The sequence below is a fragment of the Scyliorhinus canicula genome, chromosome 1 (genome assembly GCF_902713615.1).
Source record: "Scyliorhinus canicula chromosome 1, sScyCan1.1, whole genome shotgun sequence".
In the NCBI taxonomy this organism is placed as follows: domain Eukaryota; kingdom Metazoa; phylum Chordata; class Chondrichthyes; order Carcharhiniformes; family Scyliorhinidae; genus Scyliorhinus; species Scyliorhinus canicula.
Genome location: NC_052146.1, coordinates 97,246,091 through 97,271,740, shown reverse-complemented (window position 1 = coordinate 97,271,740; position 25,650 = coordinate 97,246,091). Strand labels below are relative to the sequence as shown.

The window sequence follows — 25,650 nt, the reverse complement described above, 5'->3', positions numbered from 1 at the left end:
GCCCCGTGCGTCACGGCGGCGCGGCCTTGACGACGGTCGTCAAGGCCGCACATCAAGCGTCACGCCGGCTGACGCGGCCGATGTCAGCCGCGCATGCGCAGGTTGGACAACGCCAACCCGTGCATGCGCAGTTGGCGTCTTTCTCCTCAGCCGCCCGGCAAGATGTGGCGGCTTGATCTTGGCAGGCGGCGGAGGGGAAAGAGTGCGTCTGTTTTGGACGCTGTCCCGACGATCGGTGGGCACCGATCGCGGGCCTATCCCCTCCCGAGCACAGTCGTGGTGCTCCCATGCCAATCGGGCCTCTAGATGCCCCAAACGGGCATCTGGCGCCCGTTTCACGACGGCAGCGAGCAGGTGTGTTTGCTGCCGTGTTGAAACGGGTGTGAAGGGCTGGCCACTCAGCCCATCGGCCTCGGAGAATCGCCGCTCGCCATAAAAAACGGCGAGCGCCGATTTGTGGCGTGGGTCGGGAGTGGGGGGGGGGGGGGGAGGAGAGTAGTGGGAGGGCGTGAAAAATGTTGGGAGGCTCTCCCGCTATTCTCCCACCCGGCGTGGGGGGCGGAGAATCGCGCCCAATGTGCTGAATGGCCTCCTTCTGCACTGTAGGAATTCTATGGGCCTAGTTCCTATGAGGCCACAAAACTAAATTGAACAATGTTAAAGAGAAAATAAGACCAGCTAAGGTAACTGGACAACTGTATAACACCCAGCATTTGAACTGCATCCCACACACATCTGGAGATGAGCTGGGAAGTGAAACTGTGAGAAACCATCATAAAAACTATCAATATTCCGACGGGTGTCAACACATATAGAAATCAAGAACATCTAAGTGATAAGTCCAGATCTCATAGTCATACCATCACAAGACCTGGGGCAATGAGTAAGCTACCCATACATTATACAAGAGTCAAACTCAAACAGAGATCTACCTTTTGTGCGAATAGCTTTCACAACCACCCTATTGTACATATATCTTTAATCTTAATGGATTCAATGTTACCTTGGGGGATAAAAAGGATGTTGTGATATCACTTTAAGGGAATGTGCAAGTAAGGAAGCAGCCAGGATGTAGAGCAGCAGCAGTGGTGTAGGAATTACAGCTGTGCTGTGCCTATGAGTAATGGTTGCTAAATCTCTTACGTATATCTGTCTGTTGAGCTATGGGTAATGTACCTTCAAATAAACAAAATCTCCCTATAGTTTACTGGGCCTGATGTGAGATTGGTGAGTTTGTGTAAAGCAGATATATAACACAACAAGTGTTAGACAGTGGTATTTCAAATCATGAATGATTTTGATAGAATAAATAAGGAGAAATTGTTTCAAATCAAAGGAATTGCTAAACAGGAGTCGCAGATTTAAGGTTAAAAAAAAGGGGATGAGGTCCTAAAAGCAGAATATAGGGAGTTAGGAAGAAAGTTGAGAAGTCAGACCTCAAAAGGTAGTGATCTCAGAATTATTACCAGTGCCACGTGCTAATCAGAATAGAAATAGCAGGATATATCGAATGAATACGTGGCTGAAAGATGGTGCGAGTGGAGAGTTTCAGATTCCTGGGACATTGGGACCAGTTCTGGGGCAGGTGGGACCAGTACAAACTGGGTGGTTTACACCTGGGCAGGACCGGGACTGATGTCCTGGGTGAGTATTTGCTGGAGTGACTGAGGAGGGTATAAACTAAAATGGCAAGGGGGTGGGAACCTATGCAAGGAGTCAGAGGAGGGGGTAATCGAGGACAAAAACAAAAGACAAAAAAGGGAAATAAGAAAAATGATAAGGCAGAGAAATTAAGGGCCGGATTCAAACAGGACCAGAGTGAAAAATGGTGGGAATGGGACAAGTAATTTTAAAAAGACAAGCTGAAAGGCTTTGTCCCTTAACGCTCAGAGCATTCACAATAAAGAGATGAACTAATTGCGCAAATAGATGTAAACGGATACGATATAGTCGGGATTATAGAAACATGGCTGCAGAGTGGCGAGGGCTGGGAACTGAATACCCTGTGATATTCAGTATTTAGGAAGGCGGGGTGTTGAATTGCTGGTTAAAGTGGAAATTAAGGCAATAGTGAGGGAGGATATTAGATCCGACAATGTGGAAGTTCTATGGATAGTGCTGAGAAAGGGGCAAAAAATGTTAGGTGGGATTGTATACAGATCTCAAATCTGTAGTGCTGATGTTGGGAATAGTAAGAAATCTTACAACACCAGGGTCTTACATTCACCTGAGGAAGGAGCAGTGCTCCGAAAGCTCGTGTTTGAAGCAAACCTGTTGGACTTTAACCTATTGTTGTAAGACTTCTTGCTGTGCTCACCCCAGTCCAACGCCGGCATCTCCACATCGATGTTGGGAATGGCATTAAACAGGAAATTAGAGATGCATGCGATAAAGGAATATCTGTAATTACCAGGTCATTTTAATCTCCATATAGATTCAACAAATCAAATTAGTCACAAAACTGTAGAGGAGGAATTTCTGGAGTGAATACGGGATGGTTTTCTGGACTAATACGTTGAGGAACCAACCAGAGAACAGGACATCATAGACTGGGTACTGTGTAATGAAAAAGGAATCTTGACAATCTAGTTGTGAGAAACCCCTTGTGGTTGAGCGACATCATGAAAGAATTTTTTATCAGATGGAGCCATGGTTGATTCTGAGACTAGGATCCTGAATCTTAAAAGAAACTACAATGACATCAGGCGCGAGCTGATTATGATCGATTGGGAAAGGTTACTGAAACGAATTACAATGGATAAGCAATGGTAAACATTCAAGGAGCACGTGGGTTAACCACAACAACTGTTTATTCCTGTCTGGCGCAAACATAAAACGGGAAAAGTGGCCAAACCATGGCTTACAAAGGAAATTAGAGATAATATTAGATCCGAGGAAGAAAAACATACAAATTGGCCAAAAAGAACAACAGTCCTGAGGATTGGGAGCAGTTTAGAATTCAGCAAAGGAGCAAGGGATTGATTAAGATGGTGAAAACAGAGCACGAGCGTAAGCTTGCAGGGAACATAAAAACTGACTGTAGAAATTTATATAGGTATGTAAAGAGACCAAGATTGGTGAAGGTACTTACAGTAGGTCCCTTACAGTCAGAAACAAGGGAAATTATGATGGGGTACAAAGAAATTGCTGACCAACTAAATACATACTTTGGATCTGTCTTCACAAAGGAGAAGACAAATAAGATCAGAAATATTGGGGAATTCAGGGTTTTGTGAGATGGAGGAACTGAAGGAGAATCCGCCGGGTCGGAGAATCGCCAGGGGCGGCATGAATCCCACCGGCTGCCGAATTCTCCGGTGCCGGGGTTTTGGCGGGGGTGGTAAACGCGCTGCGTCCCCCCAGCGATTCTCCGGCTCACGATGGACCGAGTGGCCGCCCGTTTTAGGCTGGTCCTGCCGGCGTAAATTGGACCTGGTACTTACCGGCGGGACCTGGCTGCACAGGCAGCCTCTGGAGTCCTCAGGGGGGCACGGGAGGATCTGGCGCTGGGAAGTGGCCCCACGGTGGCCTGGCCTGTGATTGTGGCCCACCGATCCGCGGGCGGGCCTGTGCCGTGGGGGCACTCTATTCGTCCGCATTGGCTGCTGTGGACTTCCGCGATGGCCGACGCGGAGATGAAACCCCCCTGCTCATGCGCTGGGATGACGCCAGCACACGCTGGCGCTCCCACGCATGCGCCAACTCGAGCCGGCCGGCGGAGGTCCTTCGCGCCTGTTCGCATGGCGCCAAGCCCCTTCGGCGCTAGCCAGCACGGCGCAAACCACTCCGGCGCCGGCCTAGCCCCTGAAGGTGCGGAGGGTTCCGCACCATCAGGGCAGCCCGACGCCAGAGTGGTTCATGCCACTCCTTCGCACCGGAGTTGCCCGCCCCACTGATTCCTGCAGAATCCCGCCCATGGTGTTGGGAACACTGATGGGATTGAAGCCTGATAAATCCTCAGGCCTAATAATCTACATCCCAGAGTATTTAAGGAAGTGGCCTGAGAAATAGTAGATGCAAAGGTGGTCATCTTCCAAACAGTTCATATAGATTGGAGGGTGGCCAATGTAACCCCACTATTTAAAATGGAGGGTGGAGACAAAACAAGGAATTAGAGACCAGTCAGTCTGACGTCGGTAGTGTGGAAACGTCTAGGATCCATTGTCAAAGATTTTATAGCAGAGCACTTGGAAAACAGTAGCAGGATCGGACAGAGTCATGGATTTATGAATGCTTGACAAATCTGGAGTTCTTCAAGAATGTAACTAGGAGACTTGAGCACGGGAGCCAGTGGGTGTGGTTTATTTGGACTTTGGCTTTCAACAAAGTCTCACTGAGAGATTAGTGTGTAAAATTAATGCACATGGAATTAGGGGTAATGTATTGAGATGGATAGTCAACTGATTGGCAGGCAGGAAACAAAGAGTAGGAATAAACGGGTCTTTTTCCAAATTGCAGACAGTGGCTAGTAGGGTACCACAGGGATCAGTGCTAGGACCCCAGCTATTCACGATATATATTAATGTCTTAGATGAGGGAACTAAATTTAATGACAAATATTCTGTGCATGGAAGACTATTTTCACCTGTCGGAGATGAACTGCAACTGATTTGTGCTCGCGCTGTGAGTGGAAATCTGGAAGCGATTCACATCTCTTGCCATGCAAATGTATGCATGGTGGGGATTGGAAGGGAGCCCTACAAATCCCCTATTGGGCCACCCAATAGCGAGGTCTGGTGACTGGGCCTCCCCCTGCAATATAATTCTGACCCCCTGGATTTTTTGGGATATCCCCCACCCACAGTACGAGGGGGGCCGACCCCACCTGAGACCCCCATAAGAGAAATCCCACCAAAGACCCCCCAATTTGTGTGATCCACAGCAGAGACCCCCACCCCCCCATAAGAGAGATCTTTTCCGGAGAACCCCTAACCGGAAAGTGGCGACTAGGGACTTTTCACAGTAACTTCATTGAAGCCTACTTGTGACAATTAGTGATTATTATTGATTTATTATTAAGAAAGACCACCAGCAGAGACCCCTCCAAATACAGAGACCCCCCCACAAGAGAGACCCCTGCCGGGATGCCACCCATAAGAGAGACACTGGCCTGAAAGCCTCCCATAAATATCTAGCTATGATTGACAGCTTCTGGACCACATCAAAGACAGTTAAGTGCTCTCACTTCCTCTTTTTCTCTGCTGAAAACACTTAGCTGACTTTGGCATGGTCCAAAAGCTGTCAATTATAGCTAGATGTTTATAAACATTGGATTAGTTTCACAGCTGACTATTTAAAAGACACTCAAGCATGTCGGAAGCTGAATTAAACAATACAGACAGTTCGGTGTGTGTGGAAGCCTAGTTAAAGCAATTCCACACAGATATGAATGAAAGGCTTCGCATCAAAGATCTGAGGGAGTTTAAACCCAACTGACTGGTTTTCTCTTTCCAGGAATTGACAGGTGCTGCTTCCTCTCCCTGAGTTCCACAGGACTATTAAAGCCATGATTTTTTTTCACTTCCTGTTTGGACTGCTCTCTAGCTTACAAACAGGGGTCTCTCTTATGGGGCGTTTCCAGGAAGGGGTCTCTCTCATGGGACAAGTCTCTAGTGGGGGTCTGTCCATGGGAAATTTTCTGGTGGGGGTCTTAGTAATTGGGGGGGGGGGGGGGGTCGGGGGGGTCTCTGTAATTGGGGTATCTGGTGGGAATCTCTCTCATGGGGGATCTCTAATGGGGGTCTCTTAAATTAGGAGGTCTCTGATGGGAATATCTCTTCTCGGGGGTCTCTGTATTGGGGAGGGTCTCTGGTGTGGGGGGGAGGTTTGCATTGTGGTGGGAGGGTGGCCCTTCGATAGACTTTTGGAGCAACCCCCTTAAAGAGTTAGCTCCTTGGCCCATTGTGAGATCCACCGTGTCAGCACCACGTTTGTCAGACCTGCACCAATTCTCGCCCAGGTGATTCCCGACCCAGAGGACTGGAGATTCACGCGAGCCAGGGGAATATGGTGCTTAGCCTGTTAATAGGATGAAAATGGGCCAAATTGATCCAGGTATATCCTGCCACTGGAGTGGGCCAAATTGACCCAGGTATATCCTGTCACTGGAGTGGGCCAAATTGACCCAGGTATATCCTGCCACTGGAGTGGGCCAAATTGACCCAGGTATATCCTGTCACTGGAGTGGGCCAAATTGACCCAGGTATATCCTGCCACTGGAGTGGGCCAAATTGACCCAGGTATATCCTGTCACTGGAGTGGGCCCAATTTACCCAGGTATATCCTGCCACTGGAGTGGGCCAAATTGATCCAGGTATATCCTGCCACTGGAGTGGGCCAAATTGACCCAGGTATATCCTGTCACTGGAGTGGGCCAAATTGACCCAGGTATATCCTGCCACTGGAGTGGGCCAAATTGACCCAGGTATATCCTGTCACTGGAGTGGGCCAAATTGACCCAGGTATATCCTGTCACTGGAGTGGGCCAAATTGACCCAGGTATATCCTGCCACTGGAGTGGGCCAAATTGACCCAGGTATATCCTGTCACTGGAGTGGGCCAAATTGACCCAGGTATATCCTGCCACTGGAGTGGGCCAAATTGACCCAGGTATATCCTGCCGCGGGAGTGGGGCACGACCCTCGATATTGCGCCGATCCCATTTTTTGGCTGACTCTGGATTCTCTGACTCATCGGGAACTCCGCTATCGGGGCCGGGTGACGGAGCCCAGCTCAATATCTCCAAATTTGCAGATGTCGCAAAGCTTAGTGGGAGGATGACCTGTGAGGACGATGCAGATATCGTTCAGTGTGATTTATGAGTGGGCAAATGAATGGTAGATGCATTATAATTTGGATAAATGTGTCATTATCCACTTTGGTAACAAAAATGGGAAGGCTGATTATTATCCGAATGACCATAAATTAGGAGAGAGAAATGTGCAACAAGACCTGTGTGTACTCATACACCAGTCGCTGAAGGTGAGCAGGCAGTAAAGAAGTCAAATGGTATGTTGACCTTCATGGCAAGGATTCGAGTGCAGGAGCAGTGACTTGCTGCAGTTACACAGGGCCTTGGTGAGGTCGCACCTGCAATATTGTGTTCAGTTTTCGTCTGCTTATCTGAGGACAGATGTTCATGCTCTAGAGGGAGTGCAGCGAAGGTTTACTAGACTGATTCCTGGGATGTCAGGACTGATTTATGAGGAGAGATTGAGTTGGTTAGGATTGTATTCACTGGAGTTCAAAAGAATGAGGTAGGATCTCATAGAAACCTATAAAATTCTAACAGGACTAGACAGGGTAGATGCAAGAAGGTTCTTCGCGATGGTGGGGGTGTCCAGAATAGAGGTCACAATCTGAGGCTATGGGGGAGACCATTTAGGACAGATTTTTTCAGAATGTGATGAGCCTGTGCAATTTGCTGTTGTAGAACTCGAGGAATCCTGCCCTGGCATCAACACTTAGTCTTCGGAATGGAGAATCCCGCCATGTATGTTTTCAAGAAGGAGTTAGATATGGTTCTTGGGGCAAAGTGGATCTAACCATCGCCCTTGACATTCAATAGCAATACCATTGCTGAATCCTCCACAATCAACATCCTGGGGGTTACCATTGATTGGAAACTGAACTGGACTAGCCATATTAATACTGTGGTGGGGCGGCACGGTGGCGCAGTTGTCAGCACTGCTACCTCACGGCGCAGAGGACCTGGGTTCGATCCCGGCCCCGGGTGGAGTTTGCACTTTCTCCACGTGTCAGCGTGGGTCTCACCCCCACAACCCAAAAAGATGTGCAGGGTAGATGAATTGGCCATGCTAAATTGCCTCTTTATTGGGAAAAAAAAGTTAGGTATTCTAAATTTATTTAAAAAAAAATAATACTGTGGCTACCAGAGCAGGTCAAGGCTAGGAATCCTACAGCAAGTAACTCACCTCCTGACCCTCCCAAAGCCTGTTCACCATCTACAAGGCACAAGTCAGGAGTGTGATGGAATACTCTCCACTTTCCTGGATGAGTGCAGCTCCAACAACATTCAAGACGCTTGACACCATCCAGGCCAAAGCAGCCCGCTTGATTGATCCCCCTTCCACAAACATTCAAACCCTCCACCACCGCCGAACAGTGGCAGGCATGTGTACCATCTACAAGATGCACTGCAGTAACTCACCAAGGTTCCTCAGGCAACACTTTCCAAACCCATGACCAGTGCCATCTAGAAGGACAAGAACAGCAGATACCTGGGAATTCCACCACCTGGAGGTTCCCCTCCAAGTCACTCACCACCCTGATTTGGAAATATATCACAGCTCCTTCACTGTCTTTGGGGCAACATAGACATAGAACAGTACAGCACAGAACAGGCCCTTCGGCCCTCGATGTTGTGCCGAACATCCTGGAACTCCCTCCCTAACAGCACTGTGGGTGTACCTACACCTCAAGGACTGCAGCGGTTCAAACAGGCAACTTACCACCGCCTTCTGAACGGCAACCAGGGATGGGTAATAAATGCTTGTCTAACCAGCGATGCCAACATCCCTTAAAATGAATTTTTAAAAAAGGATCAAAGGATATGGGGGGAAGGCGGGATCAGGGTAATGAACTTGGTGATAAGCCATGATCATAATGAATGGTGGAGCAGGCTCGAAGAGCTGAATGGCATCCTCCTGCTCCTATTTTCTATATGATGACAAAAGAACCAGAGGCAACATGAGGAAAATATAATTTCTCAGTACATTATAATAATTTAGAATTCACTGCCTGAAAAGGTTGGTGAAAGCAGATTCAATAATAACTTATAGAAGAGAATTGGGTAAATACTTATAAAAGGACAAGATTGTAAGGCTGTGGGTAAAGAGCAGGGGCACAATGGCATAGTGGTTAGCACTGCTACCTCACAGCGCCAGGGATCCGAGCACGTTCTCCCAGTGCTCTGGTTTTCTCCCAAAGATGTCCAAAGATGTGATCAGGTGGATTGGCCATGATTAATGTGTAGGGTTATGGGGATAGGGCAGGTGAATGGGCCTCAGTAGACTGCTCTTTCAGAGGTTCGGTGCAGAGTCGATGGACTGAATGGCCTCCTTCTGCACTGTATCATTCTGTGATTCCATGATTCAACACGATCAGAACTAGGCCTTAATTTCCATGTTCTTTACTAGTTTTAAATGACTGATATTACCAAAAATACTAAGCCTGTATTCCAATAAGTGGTGGATGGATATCAGTATGAACAAATGTAAGTTAACATGGACTGTGTACACACTGTATTGGCATTGCATAGCGAAGTTGAAAAAGAACAGGACTTCAGTGTGGCTACCACCCATTGAATAGCAGTATCTAGTCATGGCAAAGCTGTTACGAACATGAACAATCAAATTCCAGAATGCTTACTGAGGATATTATTAATAATTAAATTGCAGTATTTGTGAAAACTTTGGAAGTGAGGAATAACATTGGAGTACAGGAGTTTCTGTTCAGCAATGAAACTGGGAAATGGAAAAGTGAGGTGCTTCAGAGCGACCTAGGATGAGAGTGTTAAATTACAAATTGACAAGTTTACATTGGCTGCTTATAAATAGAAATATAGGGCGCGATTTAACTGTTCATAACAGCTTCACCATGACTAGATACTGTTATTCAATGGGTGGGAGCGGGGTGTTTCTTGGTGTCTGCAGCTCTGTGAATGACCCCGTTATTAAACAGGATTTTGCTTTTTCTGTGGACCTTGCTGAGAAACGCCCTGCCGAGACTGCACTTAGCTTAATTTTAAAATGAAAATTTAAAAATGCCACTCCGACCTGTCGACCCTGCACTGCGGCCTCCAGACCCTCTCAACACCCAAATTACTGATTAGGGGGTCCTCGAGCACCCCCCCACCAGCCCGCTCACTGCCCGGGGAAACTGGGACTGGGCACCTGGCTGCAGAGTGGTGCCAGGCTGGAACCGCCAGGGCGCTCAGGTGGCATCGGGGCATCAGGGTACCACCCTTTCCAGAACCTGACCACCCAGGGCCCCTGATGGCCTAGGAGACCCCACCCCCCAAATGGCATTATGCATGAAAACCAGTGCTAAACGGCGAGGTAAAGGGACAGCATGGTAGCACAAGTGGATAGCACTGTGGCTTCACAGCGCAGGAGTCCCAGGCTCTATTCCCCGCTGGGTCACTGTCTGTGCGGAGTCTGCACGTTCTACCCGTGTCTGCGTGGGTTTCTTCCGGGTGCTCCGGTTTCCTCCCACAGTCGAACAACATGCAGGTTAGGTGGATTGGACATGATAAATTGCCCTGAGTGACCAAAAAGGATAAGGAGGGGTTATTGGGTTACGGGGATAAGGTGGAAATGAGGGCTTAAGTGGGTCGGTGCAGACTTGATGGGCCGAATGGCCTCCTTCTGCACTGTATGTTCTGTCCCAGATGCGGGCATTCGTTCCCAGGCCTTGGGAGAATCCGCCGCAGACATTTAAGTGAAGCTAACTGCTGACTCGAGTATGCATACCTGGATTCTGCCCAGTGAGGGCGAGATTCAGATTGCGATGTCTCGCAAGAGGCCTCGTCATGTCACCAATGTAATATATTGGCCAGAAATTTTCTCTCCCCCGCCCCCCTGTGGCAGATTTTCCTGTGGAAGAGGCGGCTTGTTATTGGTCACCAGCAGAACCTTCTAGTCGCGCTGAAGTCAATAGCATCTTGTATGGTTACCCGTTCCGCTGCTGCGGCCTGTGGCAGAGGGCCCACTTTGGCAGGACTGGAAGATCCTGCTGACAGGAAGGGCTGGAAAATTCCACCCATTGCGGTTAGAAAGTGCACACAGATATAACTTTTTGATATAATAGACTTACCTTGCTTTGGTCACTAGATGTTGGATATTCCAGCTTGCTTCTCTCTGCAAACCCAAATTTGAAGGCTTCAATAATTCTATGGTATGTTAAGACTTTCTTTTCTCTGGTAGAAACACTTTCTCTGGAAAAATGATACCCTAAATTAGAACAGAAACGTGATTAGAGGATGAAAAGTTGGACAGGCCATTTTTTGCCAACTTCCGCCCAAACTAAACAAAACTTGACAAATTCACTTTTTGTAGGATTTTTATATTCGTCAGAGATTTTTATTCCATGTTTGAATGTGACAGCATCTCCCAAATCTGCAACGTCTATCACCTTGAAGGACAGGGGCAGCAGGTACACGATCACCTCCAAGTTCCGCCCCAAAACACACATCATCCTGGTTTGGACATATATCAGCATTCCTTCATCTTTGCTGAGTCAAAATTCTGAAACTCTACCTAATAGCAGTGTGGGTGTCTCCTCCACCACACAAGTGGCCCAACACCACGGGAGGGGTATAACATCTCACCTGCAACATCCACAACCCAAGTCTTGGTTGGATTTAAACCCAGGTTCATGAGAAGACAGCAAGCAAATCCATCCTACGTAGAAACATACATAGAAAATAGGAGCAGGAGGAGACCACTCGGCCCTTTGAGCCTGCTACGCTATTCATTACGATCATGGTTGATCATCAAGTTCAATACCCTAATCCCACCTTCACCCCATATCCATTGATCCCTTTAGCCCCAAGAGCTATAGCTAATTCCTTCTTGAAATTATACAATGTTTTCACCTCAACTACTTTTTGCTGTGATGAATTCCACAGATTCGCCACTCTCTGGGTGGAGAAATTTCTCCCCATCTCAGACCTAACAGGTCTTATCCTCAACTATGACCCCTAGTTCTGGACACCCCCATCTCCCCAGAACATGCTTTCTGAATCTACCCAGTCTAATTTTGTTAGAATTTTTAAAGTTTCCATGAGATCCCCCATCACTCTTTTAAACTCTAATAAATATAATCCTACCTGACTTAGTCTCTCCTCATATGACAGTCTGTCATCCCAGGAATCAGCCTGGTAAACCTTCGCTGCTTTCCCTCCGTAGCAAGGACATCGTTCCTCAGAGAAGGACGCCAAAACTGCACACAATGGGCATGATCCAACAGCCATGCTACGCCCGAAAAGCAGCTCCTTGCAGCGCAGCATGGCCATTGAAAGCCAGGAGAGCCTGCTCCCGGAATCTACCCGGTTCGCCACGCCTTATGAGATCTAATATAATCTCACGAGACGTTGCAATGTGAATCCTGCCAACAATGGTTGAGTAAGCCTCACTCTAATGTGCAGATTCCTTCGGTACCTGAGGTTTTGGGATTCAATCCCTTTGCCTCAGAGACCTCGGGAAAGCACTGTTCACCACTGGTTGCCACAAATGGGAACCAGATGGAACAGCACTCACTGGGGTCTTCCAGGCATTGGAGGCCCTTTGCTGCATGCCCTTTGGGCAAGGTGATTTCCTGGTACTGCTGGTGTCACCTGGGCACCCTGGCAGTGCCAAGCTTGCATTTTTTGCTTGCGCGCGATCGAGCCGGGATTGCCCTGCATGAGTGTTGGGGGGGGGGGGTCCGGGGTCTGGGGACCCTCCTACAGTACATCCGGACTGGGGAGGAAGTCGAGGATTGTTTTGGGGGCCTTGCAGATCAGGACGCCATTTTTAAATGGCGCCCGATCTCTTGCTACATCTCTTGCTACAATGGGAAGTTCTGCCGAGCAGAGCTCGCAAGTGACTAAACACGCTCGCGAGAGGACTTTGTTGCCTTTTGGGGGAATTGCGCCCAATACTCCAGGTATGGCCTCACCAATGTCTTGTACAATTATAGTAAAACATCTTTAATATGCTTTCCAATTGTTACTGCCAAATTGGATAACCTCAGATTTTATCCACACTATACTGCATCTGCCATCTAATTGTCCACTACCCAGCCTGTCCAAATCCACGCAGCTGACGTCATTAGGCCGGCGCCAACCCACACATGCGCGGCTGATGTCACAACGGATGACGGCAAACCTGCGCATGCGCGGTTGCCATCTTCCCCTCCGCTGCCCCGCAAGATGTGGCGGCTTGATCATGCGGGGCGGCGGAGGGGAAAGAGTGCGTCCCATTGAGATGCCGGCCCGACGATCGGTGGGCGCCGATCGCGGGCCAGTCCCCTCCCGAGCACGGTCGTGGTGCTCACTCCCCTCTCCGCCCCCCACAAGCCCCAAACGAGCATCTGGCGCTCTGTTCACGCCGGCAGCGACCAGGTGTGGTTGCCGCTGGCGTGAACAGGTCATGAACGGCAGGCCGCTCGGCCCATTCGGGCCGGAGAATCGGCTGCGATTCTCTGAGCGGCATGTCGCAAAATACGACACGCCATTTTAGGGGGGTGGGAGAATCGCGGGGGGTGCCAGAGCGGCCCTCCCACGATTCCCCCACCCGGCGTGGGAGCGATGAAGTTCCCTCGTCCAAATTATTCATGTATGATGTGAACAGTTGTGGTCCTAATACCGAGCCTGCGGTACCCCACTAGTCTCTGCCAGTCTGTCGAAAAATTACCCATTTATCCAGTCCTAGACACCACTTGTAATGTCATGAGCTTTAACTTTACATAGTAATCTGCAATGTGAGACATTGTCAAAAGCCTTCTGAAAGTCTCAATAAACCACATCCATTGGTTCTCCCTGGTCAACTCTACTTGTTACATCTTCAAAGAATTCCATAGATTTGTCAAGCATTATTTCCTTTTCATAACTCTATGCTGACTTTGTCTGATTCCACCACTCTTTCCAAATGTCATGCTATGAAATCCTTGATAATGGACTCCAGCAACTTCCCTGCTACCGATGTTAGGCTCACTGGTCTATTATTCCCTGTTTTCTCTCTACCTCACTTTTTGAATAGTGAGGTTACACTCGCTACCCTCCAAACTGTAAGAACCATTCCGGAATTCAAAGAATTTTGGAAAATGACCGCCAATAGACCTACTATTTCTCAGACCACTTTAAGTACTCTGGGATGAAGATTATCAGGCTCTGGAGGTTTGTCCGCCTTCTATCCCATTAATTTCCCCAAAACCATTTCTCTATTAATACTAATTTCATTCAGCTCCTCACTCAAACTTGTGCTTCTTAGAACTTCCGGTACATTATTCATGTCTTCCTTTGTGGAAACAGAAGCAAAGTACAAATTTAGTTCCTCAGCCATTTCTTTGTTACCCTTTATGAATTCCCACGTTTCTGACTCTAAGTGCCCACATTCGTTTTTGACAATTTTTTTCTTTTTACGTACCTACAGAAACCCTTCCAGTCTCAGTTTTTATCTTCCCTGCTAGCTTATTGTATTTTCCCCTTCTTAATCAATTCCTTGGTCTGCCTTTGCTCAATTTTAAACTGTTCCCAATCCTCAGGTCTATTGCTTTTTCTTGCTAACTTGTATGCCTCTTCTTTGATTTCTATCTCTAATTTCCCTTGTAAGCCATGGTTTGGCCACAGTTCCCTTCTACTCTTGTGCCAAATAGGAATAAACAACTTTTGGAGTTCACCCATTTGTTCCTTGAATGCCTGCCATCGCCTGTCCACTATCCTTCCTTTCAGTAATGTTTCCCAGTTTATTATAGCCAGCTCATGCCTCATACCATCATAGTTATCTTTATTAAGATTCAGGACCCCTAGTCTTTAGAGTCAACTACTTCACTGTTCACCTTGGTAAAAACTTCTACCATATTATGGTCACACATCTGCAAGGGTTCTCTCACAACTCGGTTGTCAACTAATCCTTTTCCATCCCAGTCCAAGATGGCCTGTTCCCTTGTTGTCTCCTCAACATACCGGTCCAGAAAATCATCCTGCAGACTCTCCAGGTATTCCTCCTCGATTGTATTGTGACTAATTTGACTCACCCAATCTCTATGCAGATTAAAGTCACCCATAATCACAGATGTTCCTTTAACACGTACATCTCTGATTTCCTGTCTAATGCTATTCCAAACATTACCACTGCAGTTTGGTGATCTGTATACCGCCCATAAAAATGTTTTCTGCCCATGGGGTTTCTTAACTCAACTCATATAGATTCCACATTGTCAGTGCTAATACTTTTCCTCAACATTTAATATATCTTTCCTCTTCATTTTATTTTTATGTGGTTGTGCAAAATGATGCAAGATAAAATCTTAATTTTCCAAAGTACAATTGGGAATATGGATTACAGTAGAAGCTTTCTTCATGACTTAATCTTAGACATGTAGGGCGCGATTCTCCCAGAGACCCGAAGCCGTCGTGAAACCTGGAGAGGTCCACGACGGCGTCGGAAGCCTCTCCCGGCCCCCTATTCTCCCCTCCCCGGGGGGGGGGATAGGCGGGCCATGTCGGGAAACTCAGCCGCGGGGCCTTGACGTGGTGTCAAGGCCCGATGCGGCTGACGCGCCTAATGACGTCAGCCGCACATGCGCAGGTTGGATAGCGCCAACCCGCACATGCGCGGTTGCCGTCTTCCCCCTCAGCCGCCCCGCAAGATGTGGCAGCTTGATCTTGCGGGGCGGCGGAGGGGAAATAGTGCGTCCCATTGAGACGCCAGCCCGACAATCGGTGGGCACCGATCGTGGGCCTGTCCCCTCCCGAGCACAGTCGTGGTGCTCAAAGCCCCAAACGGGCATCTCACGCCCGTTTCACGACGGCAGTGACCAGGTGTGTTTTCCGCCGTCGTGAAACGGTCACCAACGGCAGGCCGCTCAGCCCATCCGGGTCGGAGAATCACGGCGGCCCGCGATTCTCCAAGCGGCGTGTTGCAAAACGCGACATGCCATGTTGGGGGGGTGGGAGAATCGCGGGAGGTACGGGAGCGTACCTCCCGCGATTCTCCCATGCGGCGTGAGAGCGGAGAATTCCGCCCGTAATTTCCTTCGGTATTGTTCCTGTGATCAAGCAACGTACAATCCATTGGAAACTCTTAAATTCCCCCATTGTTATGGGAGCAGTGTTTTCAGAACCCCAAAATATATCATGGAGTTTAACCAACCTCTCCCTTTAATGGATTGTTGCTTTTCCAGCACACGGCTTGGTCTCCAGGTGTGGTATTACAATTATGGACACGTGGGTTTTTAAACATGAATTCAACTTAACGTTTTTAAATAAACATTGGATTGCTTAACACCCCTAACTTCCAAGATAACCCTGAAAATAATACAACACTAAATAATCCCTCAAAATGTTCCTTCAAACCTCCAAAAGATTTAACACCTTTAAACAGAAACACATCAGGTTAAAGACATTACTATTATGAGTTTAAATCACCCAAATGATTCAGAGATAGCCTTTCCTGGCAGAGATCACAGCAGATCCAGCTCACTGCAAAAACACAGACACACCCAAGCTCTTTTTCTCAAAACTGAAACTAAACTCCCAAAAAGCAGAAGTGACCTCAACTCAGCTACCCCCACCCTCTGACATCACTTCAGTAATATAAGCTGCTCCATTTCTTAAAGGTACATTGCTTAAACATCCGTTTCTTAAAGGTACTCTCACATGACACCATACCATTTTAACTGTTGACAGAGATAATTATGCTACTTGTGACTGATTTAATTTTAAGTTCAGGATGCACATTAAGCAGTATGAGCAGGACAAATTTTGGTTGATAATCAATTCTGAGCAGCAAGTTCAGGACAACAACTTAATACTGTGCTATTTATCATTCATGTGACAAAAGTGAATATGTAAGCTTGTACAATTGTCCCAGATTGTCCCTGTGGTTTGACTAATGATGCTTCTTCAACCAAAAATAAATAAATCAACCAGCCATCTGTTAGCTTTTTGTGGGATTGTGCTCAATGAAAAAATTGGCTGCTTCATTTGTCTACCAATAGCCGCCACACTTCAATGCAATCCTTATAAAGTTATTTAAGATATTTGGGAGGGGCATGGCTTGGCACGATCACATTTTTTCCTGAATAATATTCTTCCATAAAATTCAACAGGAAATTGAACGCAAGAAAAAAAAATACACCTCGCCAGAGACCATGTGGTTGACCTGATGACTTGTTTATAATAATAATAATCTTTATTGTCACTAGTAGGCTTACGTTAACACTGCAATAAAGTTACTGTGAAAAGCCCCTAGTCACCACATTCGCCTGTTCGGATACCACGGAGGGAGAATTGAGAATGTCCAAATGTGGAAGGGAAATGAATGAGTTGCCAATTTAGAAGCATGCTGGGAAATGCTCGACTATATAGTTTAACAGTGCTTTTGAACAAAAATAAGTAGGTCAGGTAACGTAAACAAAATACTGCTTAATATTTTGGTCTCAGCCTTATTATGATAACACATTGTCCTCCGAAAGATAACAAAATGTGTACTCGAGTTGTTGTTCGCCAAGGGCAAGAACATACATACTACATATTTCATGGTCGATTTAATATAAACATAGCTGTTTACTTCACGCTGTTATTTCTTTGGTCAAATCCCAAGAGTGCTGCGGACTGGCTATGCAGCCAGAGCACTCTCTGCAAATATTTGTGTAAACCAATTTCCTTAAATTGAACTTCAGAGAATTTGGCCTTATTATAATTTCCACTACACCAAATTACCTAACAGCATGTTCTTTGGGACTTGTGGGAGGAGATTGGAGCACCCGGAGGAAACCCACGCAGACACACAGGGAGAACATGCAAACTCCATGACAGTGACAGTGACCCAAGCCGGGAATTGAACCTGGGACCCTGGCGCTGTGAAGCAACAGTGCTACCCACTGTGTTACCATGCCATCCTATGGAAAACAATGCGAAACTTGGAATTGGTGGTTATGTTCCCAATTCAGTCCCCACCTCAAACACAATGTGATGACTTTATCAAACGTCAGCAGAAACTGAACTGGATTGCCAACTGTTCATTTCTCGCCTTTTGTTGATAGCAACATTTGACCTGAGGAGTGTTAATTCTCCATAGCCAGTCTTAGCTTCAGAGTTAAAAGGTCATGCCTAGTAATATATACCACACAAATTTAACAGTGAAACACCGTGGGCAGGATTCTCTCAGCCCTGGACCAGGCCAGAAAATACCCGCGACCAGCACGAATCGCGCCAGGCCGCCCCGACACCGGGACGCGATTCTCTGCAGAGAATCAGCGCCATTGGTACCGGTGTGATTGGCACAGCACCGGTCAGGGACCGCTCTACATGGCCGGCCCGCCGATTCTCGGCCTGGGATGGGCTGAGCGGCTGCCGTAAAAACGGCGAGTCCCATTGGCGCCATCCACACCTGCTCTCAGCTGGCGGGAACTCGGCGTGGAAGGGTCGGGGGGGGGGGGGGTCGCCTGTGGGGGAGGGGGGTCCAACCCTCGGGGGGGCTCCAATGTGGCCTGGCCCACGATCAGGGCCCACTGATCGGCGGGCTGGCCTCTCTGGCTGGAGCCTCCTTTCTTCCACGCCTCCCCCTGTAGTCCTGTGCTATGTTGCGCGGGCAGGGCATGTTGAAGGAAGCCACTGCGCATGCGCCCGTTGGCACCGGTGCCATTGCGCATGCATGGATCCTGCTGGGATCAGAAGCTGGAGCGCCATGAACCCCTTGTAGGGGCCAGAATTGCTGATCCTGAGGCCGCGTTGACGCTGTTCAGAAACGCGACGGCGTTTCCGACGGTGTCAACACTTAGTCTCAGGATCACAGAATCCTGCCCCATGAATTCGCAATTTCTGTATGGATCTGCCAGTTAATTTTTAGCAGTTATCTGGAGAATTGTGCTGTAACATTCCAGCATTCTTCACCACTAATGGTGCAAATGGTTCGAGGGAGCATGGCATGCTGACCCTGACTTTAACTGGGGCTGTTCCTGGGGGTCACTTTATTATCAGTTCAGCTCACACCAGAAAAGGCTGGCCTCTTAACGCTCCATCTCTGATAAAAGTTGCTGACTGATTTCCCAGATTTCTGAGCACTGGGGCGGGATTCTGTGATCTGCGGAGAATCGTGTGCCGACGGCAGGGCGGCCTGCCACGATTCGCGCCGGTGGCGGGACTTTCTGGCCCAGCCCCAGACTGAGAGAATCCCGCCCTGTATACTTACTTGGTACTGAGTAAGATTTCTCATTAGTCTCTCATCAGGGTGTTTTCAGAAGAGGTGCACAATGAGTGCAGGTGATTGCCACTTTAATTTAAAATGTTTAACTGATTTTCCTTCAACTAATCCTTTAGAGGGCATGGAGGAGGGCTGTGGGGAGGGCACAGAAAAGGGAGACCTAAGGTTTTCTTGTGCATTTCAACTGACTTCTGTTTCCCATTCAAACCTCCTTGTAAATATTGCAGACCAATTCTGATGACATCATTGGTACCCTCAGCACAGGTGAAGAAGGAACCTTTGGCCAGTTGTCCTTGCTGCCGGTCGGCTCAATGGGGCATTCTGACAGGTCAGGTCACAGTGGCTCCATGTAGGGTACATGACTTGGACCAAATTTAATCTGCGTTTCCTTAGCTACCAGGTTTAAAAACCACCCCCTCTGTGGCAATTACTGAGAAGTTCTGGAGTGCAGTGTGATGTGATGTCGAAAATTGTTGTGAAAATGGAATTTAGAGTGGATCTTATCACCTTGCTGCGAATGGGCACTTTCTCTAACCACTGGTTTATTCACATCATAAGTATCTTGGCTGAAACATTTTTAAAGGCAACAAAAGAAACATTTCAGAGCAGATTCTGGAGGCTCAAAGTTACCTTCAAGGATTTTCAGAATGAGTGCAAGCACTGGTCCCCCAGATGGGGCACCCGGAACATACAGTGTATATTCATCTAGAGTCACATTTATAGGGGTCTCCTTGTTCGCCTTGTACTGTTTCAGGTCATCTCGGGAAATTAATCCACCTGAAGAGGAAAGAGACAGGGAGAGAACTGCACCAATCCAACTCGAGCTGACAGACCACGAGCCAATTAAATAAAATTAACTCCTTTTACTGTTAAAAAGAACCCTAATACAACAATCCCATGAGAAAAGGCAAGAATACTCCAGCTGACACTCCTAATGCTGCAACTGTCTGAGCTACATTCTCTTGGATAAGATGTGAAACCAAGATGGGTGGGTGTGAAACTTGGATGGGTGTGAAAGATCTCATGGTGTCATTTTGAAGAGGAGTTGGGGAATTTTCCCTGGTCTTCAGGCTAATTAGTAATCCCTCAATCAACATCAGTAAAACACATTACCTGGCCATACATCTCATTGGTATTTTGGGGATCTTGTGCACAAATTGACTTTCGTATTTCCTCTATTACAACAGTGATTATGAGCTGAATTTTAATGTTAAAGAAAGGGATAGGTTTGGGTCAAGTGGGCTGGGGAAAGAGTATTTAAAGTCAGAAACCTCTTTCCTACCCCAAACCTTTCTCCATCCTGCCATTTTCAAGCTTCAATGAGGCTAGAAGATGGGAGGACAACCAAACCTAACCCCTAAGAGGTTGATTGCAGCTTTAGCTATGATAATGAGGCTGCCAGCTTAATCGCCGGGCAGCTTTTGGACTTTAGTAGGCCAAGCTTCCTGAGCATTGAGTACCCCAGCAAGGTGCGGATTGGTGGTTTCGGGCGATATGGGGTGCGTGTGTGGGGGGGTGCAAGTGTACATGCAGCTGCAGGTTCTCAGCCCAACGTGTGTCCAGAACGAACCCGGCAATTCAACGGAATTGATGCCAATGGAGGATCCGTGGAGTTCCACAACAGAAAAATCGATGCCATGCCCACACCGATTCCGCTACCGGTCTCGATTTTAGCGTTGGGCAACAGAGAATCTTGCCCATGATATTTTTGAAAAAGGGTTTAAGATAGAGGAGAAGGGTCACAATCTAAAGTTGCCACACTCAACCTTGAGGCCTGATGGCTGTAACAGGCCCAATTAGAACATGAGATACTGCTCCTTCAGCTTGTGCTGGGCTTCACTGAGGCAATGCAGCAGGCCAAGGACAGAAATGTGGGCAGGAAAGCAAGATGCTGAGTTAAAATGGCAATTAACTGGAAGGTTGAGGTGATTAATTAGTAGGGTTACATGTGTGAGCAGTCCGCTATATTTTTGATAAATCTATTGAAATTTTATTGGCTCCATCACAGCTGCAGTGGGGCTGAAATATGCACAATCTACAGGATGCATTGCAGCAATTTGCCGAGTTTAGTTCAACAGTATCTCCCGACTCTGTATCCTCCATAATCCAGCAAGATAAGGGCAGCAAGGTCATGGGACGCCCTCAGCCAAAGGTTCCCTTAATGCTAGTCACACCCTATGCTGTCATAAATTTGGATTCCTAATTGCTCCTGGGTCAAAACCTTCAAAAGCTCTAGCTAACACTGATTCCCTTACTGAAAAGAACTGTCTATCTCAACCTTGATCATATTTAATGACCCAGCCTCTTCAGCTCTCTGCAGTAAATAATTCCTCAGATTCACTACCATCTAAGAGAAGAAATTCCTCTTCATCTCTTAAATGGGCAACCCCCTACTCTGAGATTATGCCCTGTTGTCCTCGACTCTTCCATAAAAGGAAACAACCTCTCAGCATCTATTCTGGCAAGCCCGCTGAGGATCCTATAAGTCATAATTACGTCACCACTCATTCTTCTAAACTCCAATGAGTACAGGCCCAAATTCCTCAACTTCTCCTTATAAGAAAATCCCTCCATACCAGGGATCAACCTGGTGAACCTAGTTGAAGCCTGTGGTGACATTAATCATGCTGCCAATTTTTTCATACATGATTCGGGATGGAACTCTATATGTTATTGAAGAATGGATCCAGAATGTGTCCGTTCCCAAGTAAGAAACAGAAAATAAAATACTGGAAATAGGTTGATTCAGGAAATGAACTTGCATTTAGCGAAATGGATTCTCAATTCCCCAGTAATAACGCAGCATAAGTAGCGAGATATCCAGGCACATACCTGACTGACTGACATATTGAACAATATCCTCTGCAATGGGTCCATCATAGAACGCATTTGGTCCTTTATCTGCTATCATCTGCAGTGTATCCGCTAATTGTGGAAAACATATCAGGTCATTCTCGCTCAAAACCTGGCTGCTGTTTTTCTTACAGAACACATCACTGTGGAAATGAAATAAGTTTTAGCAGTTATCAAAGAGTAATTTTCTTCATTGTTAACAATGGGGTAAATTCAATGGGTGCGAATTAATGGCCGTGTTGCGCTCAAGCGAGAGCGCGACAACGCCATTAAATCACTGATTACTGTAGAGGCCAAATTCGAGAATCGCGTCAGACGGTGATTGATTTGCGATCTAACCACCCGCTTCCATTGGCGAAATCAGGATCCTGCCACAGCATGGCAAGAAACCAGTAATCACCACTTAAGCCCAATCTCCACACAATTTTATTTTCCTTTTTAAAAATATTTAGAGTACCCAATTCATTTTTTTTCCAATTAAAGGGCAATATAGAGTGGCCAATCCACCTACCCTGCACATCTTTGGGTTGTGGGGAAAAACCCACGCAAACATGGGGAGAATGTGCAAACTCCACACAGACAGTAACCCAGAGCCAGGACCGTACCTGGGACCTCGGCGCCGTGAGACATCTGTGCTAACCACTGCGCCACAGTGCTGCCCTCAGTCTCCAATCAACTAATGGAAGCGACACCATATCTAATGGCCCCCCATGATCTAATCTCCTCCCCAGCAAGAGGTCATGTGGGCACCGATTAGTACTTCTTTTAAAAAGCGTGAAGTTGGCGGAACGGCTGCTGTTGGGACCTGTTATGGGCCAGGGTTCAGAAAACCCCAAAGTGTATCATGGAGTTCACTTGATGCAAAACTTTTAACAGAAGCACATCGGGTTTAAATTAACTGCTGAGAACATAAAAGTTATTAGTCTGAATTCACCAAATGATAAAGAGATAGTCTTTACATGGCAGAGAGAACAACATTACACATTCTGTGACTGACTGCAGCTCCAAAACTGAAACAAAACCAAAATAACACAGACACACCCAAGCCTTTTCTTAAAGTGAAACTAAAAGCTGACAGACAGCACAGCTGCACCCACACTCGGACATCACTGCAGTAATAAATACCTATTTCTTAAAGGTACACCCACAACAGTTATTCTATAAAAAAAACACCCATTTCCCAAAGGTACTCTCAGATGACACCTCCCCCCAAGAAAACAAAATAAACCATCAACTTCAAGATGGTTTCATTTTTCACCTTTTCACTTTCCCATAAAAATGCACAGTTAATATACTTTTTTGTTTCAAAAAACAACACACGCAAACAGGAACAATCATATAGTCCATTTATTTTCTTCTTCCTCCAACTGGAATCCTTCTTGATTGACAGTTGCTTTGAACAAGAAGGTGTCTGCACAATCCATCCATTTCTTTACGCCTCAGCATTTCTCTTTAAAGTCAGATACTTTCGTTCAATCTGATCACAGAGTCCCTTGTAATTCTCCAACACAGGAGCATTGGTTATCACAGCTTTCTGGCAGTCAAATGTCTGTTGAAACTCCGCTGGCCACTGAAATCTTTTACGTTTCTTCAGCAAGTCCATCAGTGGAGCAACCACGCAACAAAAATTTGGCACAAATGATCTATCAAATCCACTCATGCCAAGAAATCACATTATTTCCCTTTGTCTCGAGGGTACTGGAAACACCTCAATAACTTTTGTTTTCAGATCCCGTGTGACCATTCGACCCTGTCCAATTGTATGGCCAAGGAAAATGACTTGGGCTTTTCCAAATTTACTTCTGGCTAGCTCTACCACCAAACCCACCTCCTGAATCGATCAAATAACTCCATCAGGTGTTTCACATGTTCTTTCCATGTCTGGCTGAAAATTACCAGATCGTCGATGTATACTGCACAATTGGGTCATCCTGCAACAACTTTGTTAGTTAACCGTTGAAATGTGGCTGGGGCATTTTTCATGCCAAATGGCATAACTTCGAATTGGTACATACCATCTGGAGTCACAAAAGCTGAAATCTCCTTCGCCCTTTCGGACAAACCAGTAACCTTTAAGTAAATCCAGTTTAGAAATAAAAGCGGATTGTCCCACTTTCTCAATGTAATCCTCCAAATGTGGAATAGGATAAGAGTCCGTTCTTGTAACTGTATTAACATTTCTATAGTCCACACACAAGCGCTGGGTACCGTCTGGTTTAGGTACCATCACTATGGGTGAGCTCCATTGGCTGCAACCAACTTCAATTATGCCATTTTTAAGCATACTCTCAATCTCTTTGTTCACCTGTGCAAATTTTAAAGGGTTACGTCTATATGGATATTGTTTGATTGGAACAGCATTTCCCACATCTACATCACGTATAGCCATGTTAGTACTTCCCAATTTATCTCCACAAATTTGATCACGTGATATCAATAACTCTTTCAAGTCACTCCTTTTTTCCTCTGGGAGGTACAATTTTTAAGAACATCCTCAGTTTCCAATTTAATTTCAGGTATGTCAAATTCACAGTCATCTGGATTTGGTGATTTACCAAAATTCACTAGACTCTGGGGTGGTCCCGGTGGATTGGAAATTAGCAAACGTGACACCACTGTTTAAAAAAGGAGGTAGGCAGAGAGCAGGAAATTATAGGCCAGTGAGCTTAATTTCGGTAGTAGGGAAGATGCTGGAATCTATCATCAAGGAAGAAATAGCGAGGCATCTGGATAGAAATTGTCCCATTGGGCAGACGCAGCATGGGTTCATAAAGGGCAGGTCATGCCTAACTAATTTAGTGGAATTTTTTGAGGACATTACCAGTGCAGTAGATAACGGGGAGCCAATGGATGTGGTATATCTGGATTTCCAGAAAGCCTTTGACAAGGTGCTACACAAAAGGTTGCTGCATAAGATAAAGATGCATGGCATTAAGGGTAAAGTAGTAGCATGTATAGAGGATTGGTTAATTAATAGAAAGCAAAGAGTGGGGATTAATGGGTGTTTCTCTGGTTGGTAATCAGTAGCTAGTGGTGTCCCTCAGGGATCCGTGTTGGGCCCACAATTGTCCACAATTTACATAGATGATTTGGAGTTGGGGACCAAGGGCAATGTGTCCAAGTTTGCAGATGACACTAAGATGAGTGGTAAAGCGAAAAGTGCAGAGGATACTGGAAGTCTGCAGAGGGATTTGGATAGGTTAAGTGAATGGGCTAGGGTCTGGCAGATGGAATACAATGTTGACAAATGTGAGGTTATCCATTTTGGTAGGAATAACAGCAAACGGGATTATTATTTAAACGATAAAATATTAAAGCATGCCGCTGTGCAGAGATACCTGGGTGTGCTAGTACATGAGTCACAGAAAGTTGGTTTACAGGTGCAACAGGTGATTAAGAAGGCAAATGGAATTTTGTCCTTCATTGCTAGAGGGATGGAGTTTAAGACTAGGGAGGTTATGTTGCAATTGTATAAGGTGTTAGTGAGGCCACACCTGGAGTATTGTGTTCAGTTTTGGTCTCCTTACTTGAGAAAGGACATACTGGCACTGGAGGGTGTGCAGAGGAGATTCACTAGGTTAATCCCAGACCTGAAGGGGTTGGATTATGAGGAGAGGTTGAGTAGACTGGGACTGTACTCGTTGGAATTTATAAGGATGAGGAGGGATCTTATAGAAACATATACAATTATGAAGGGAATACATAGGATAGATGCGGGCAGGCTGTTTCCACTGGTGGGTGAAAGCAGAACTAGGGGACATAGCCTCAAAATAAGGGGAAGTAGAATTAGGACTGAGTTTAGGAGGAACTTCTTCACCCAAAGGGTTGTGAATCTATGGAATTCCTTGCCCAGTGCAGCAGTTGA

At 46.6% G+C, this 25,650-nt stretch overlaps 1 protein-coding gene across 8 annotated transcripts in view; it reads right to left on the bottom strand.

The window, feature by feature from the left end:
- LOC119965299 (glutathione hydrolase 1 proenzyme-like) overlaps positions 1 to 25,650 on the bottom strand; it is a 109,420-nt gene that overhangs the window by 45,972 nt on the left and 37,798 nt on the right. For all 8 annotated transcript variants that reach the window (XM_038795844.1, XM_038795882.1, XM_038795854.1 and 5 more), the window contains 3 exons: positions 21,765 to 21,928; positions 19,563 to 19,709; positions 10,837 to 10,973 (listed from right to left, as the gene is read on the bottom strand). In XM_038795844.1, coding sequence (XP_038651772.1) covers positions 10,837 to 10,973; positions 19,563 to 19,709; positions 21,765 to 21,928 — 448 coding nt within the window. The remainder of the gene's footprint in view (positions 1 to 10,836; positions 10,974 to 19,562; positions 19,710 to 21,764; positions 21,929 to 25,650) is intronic.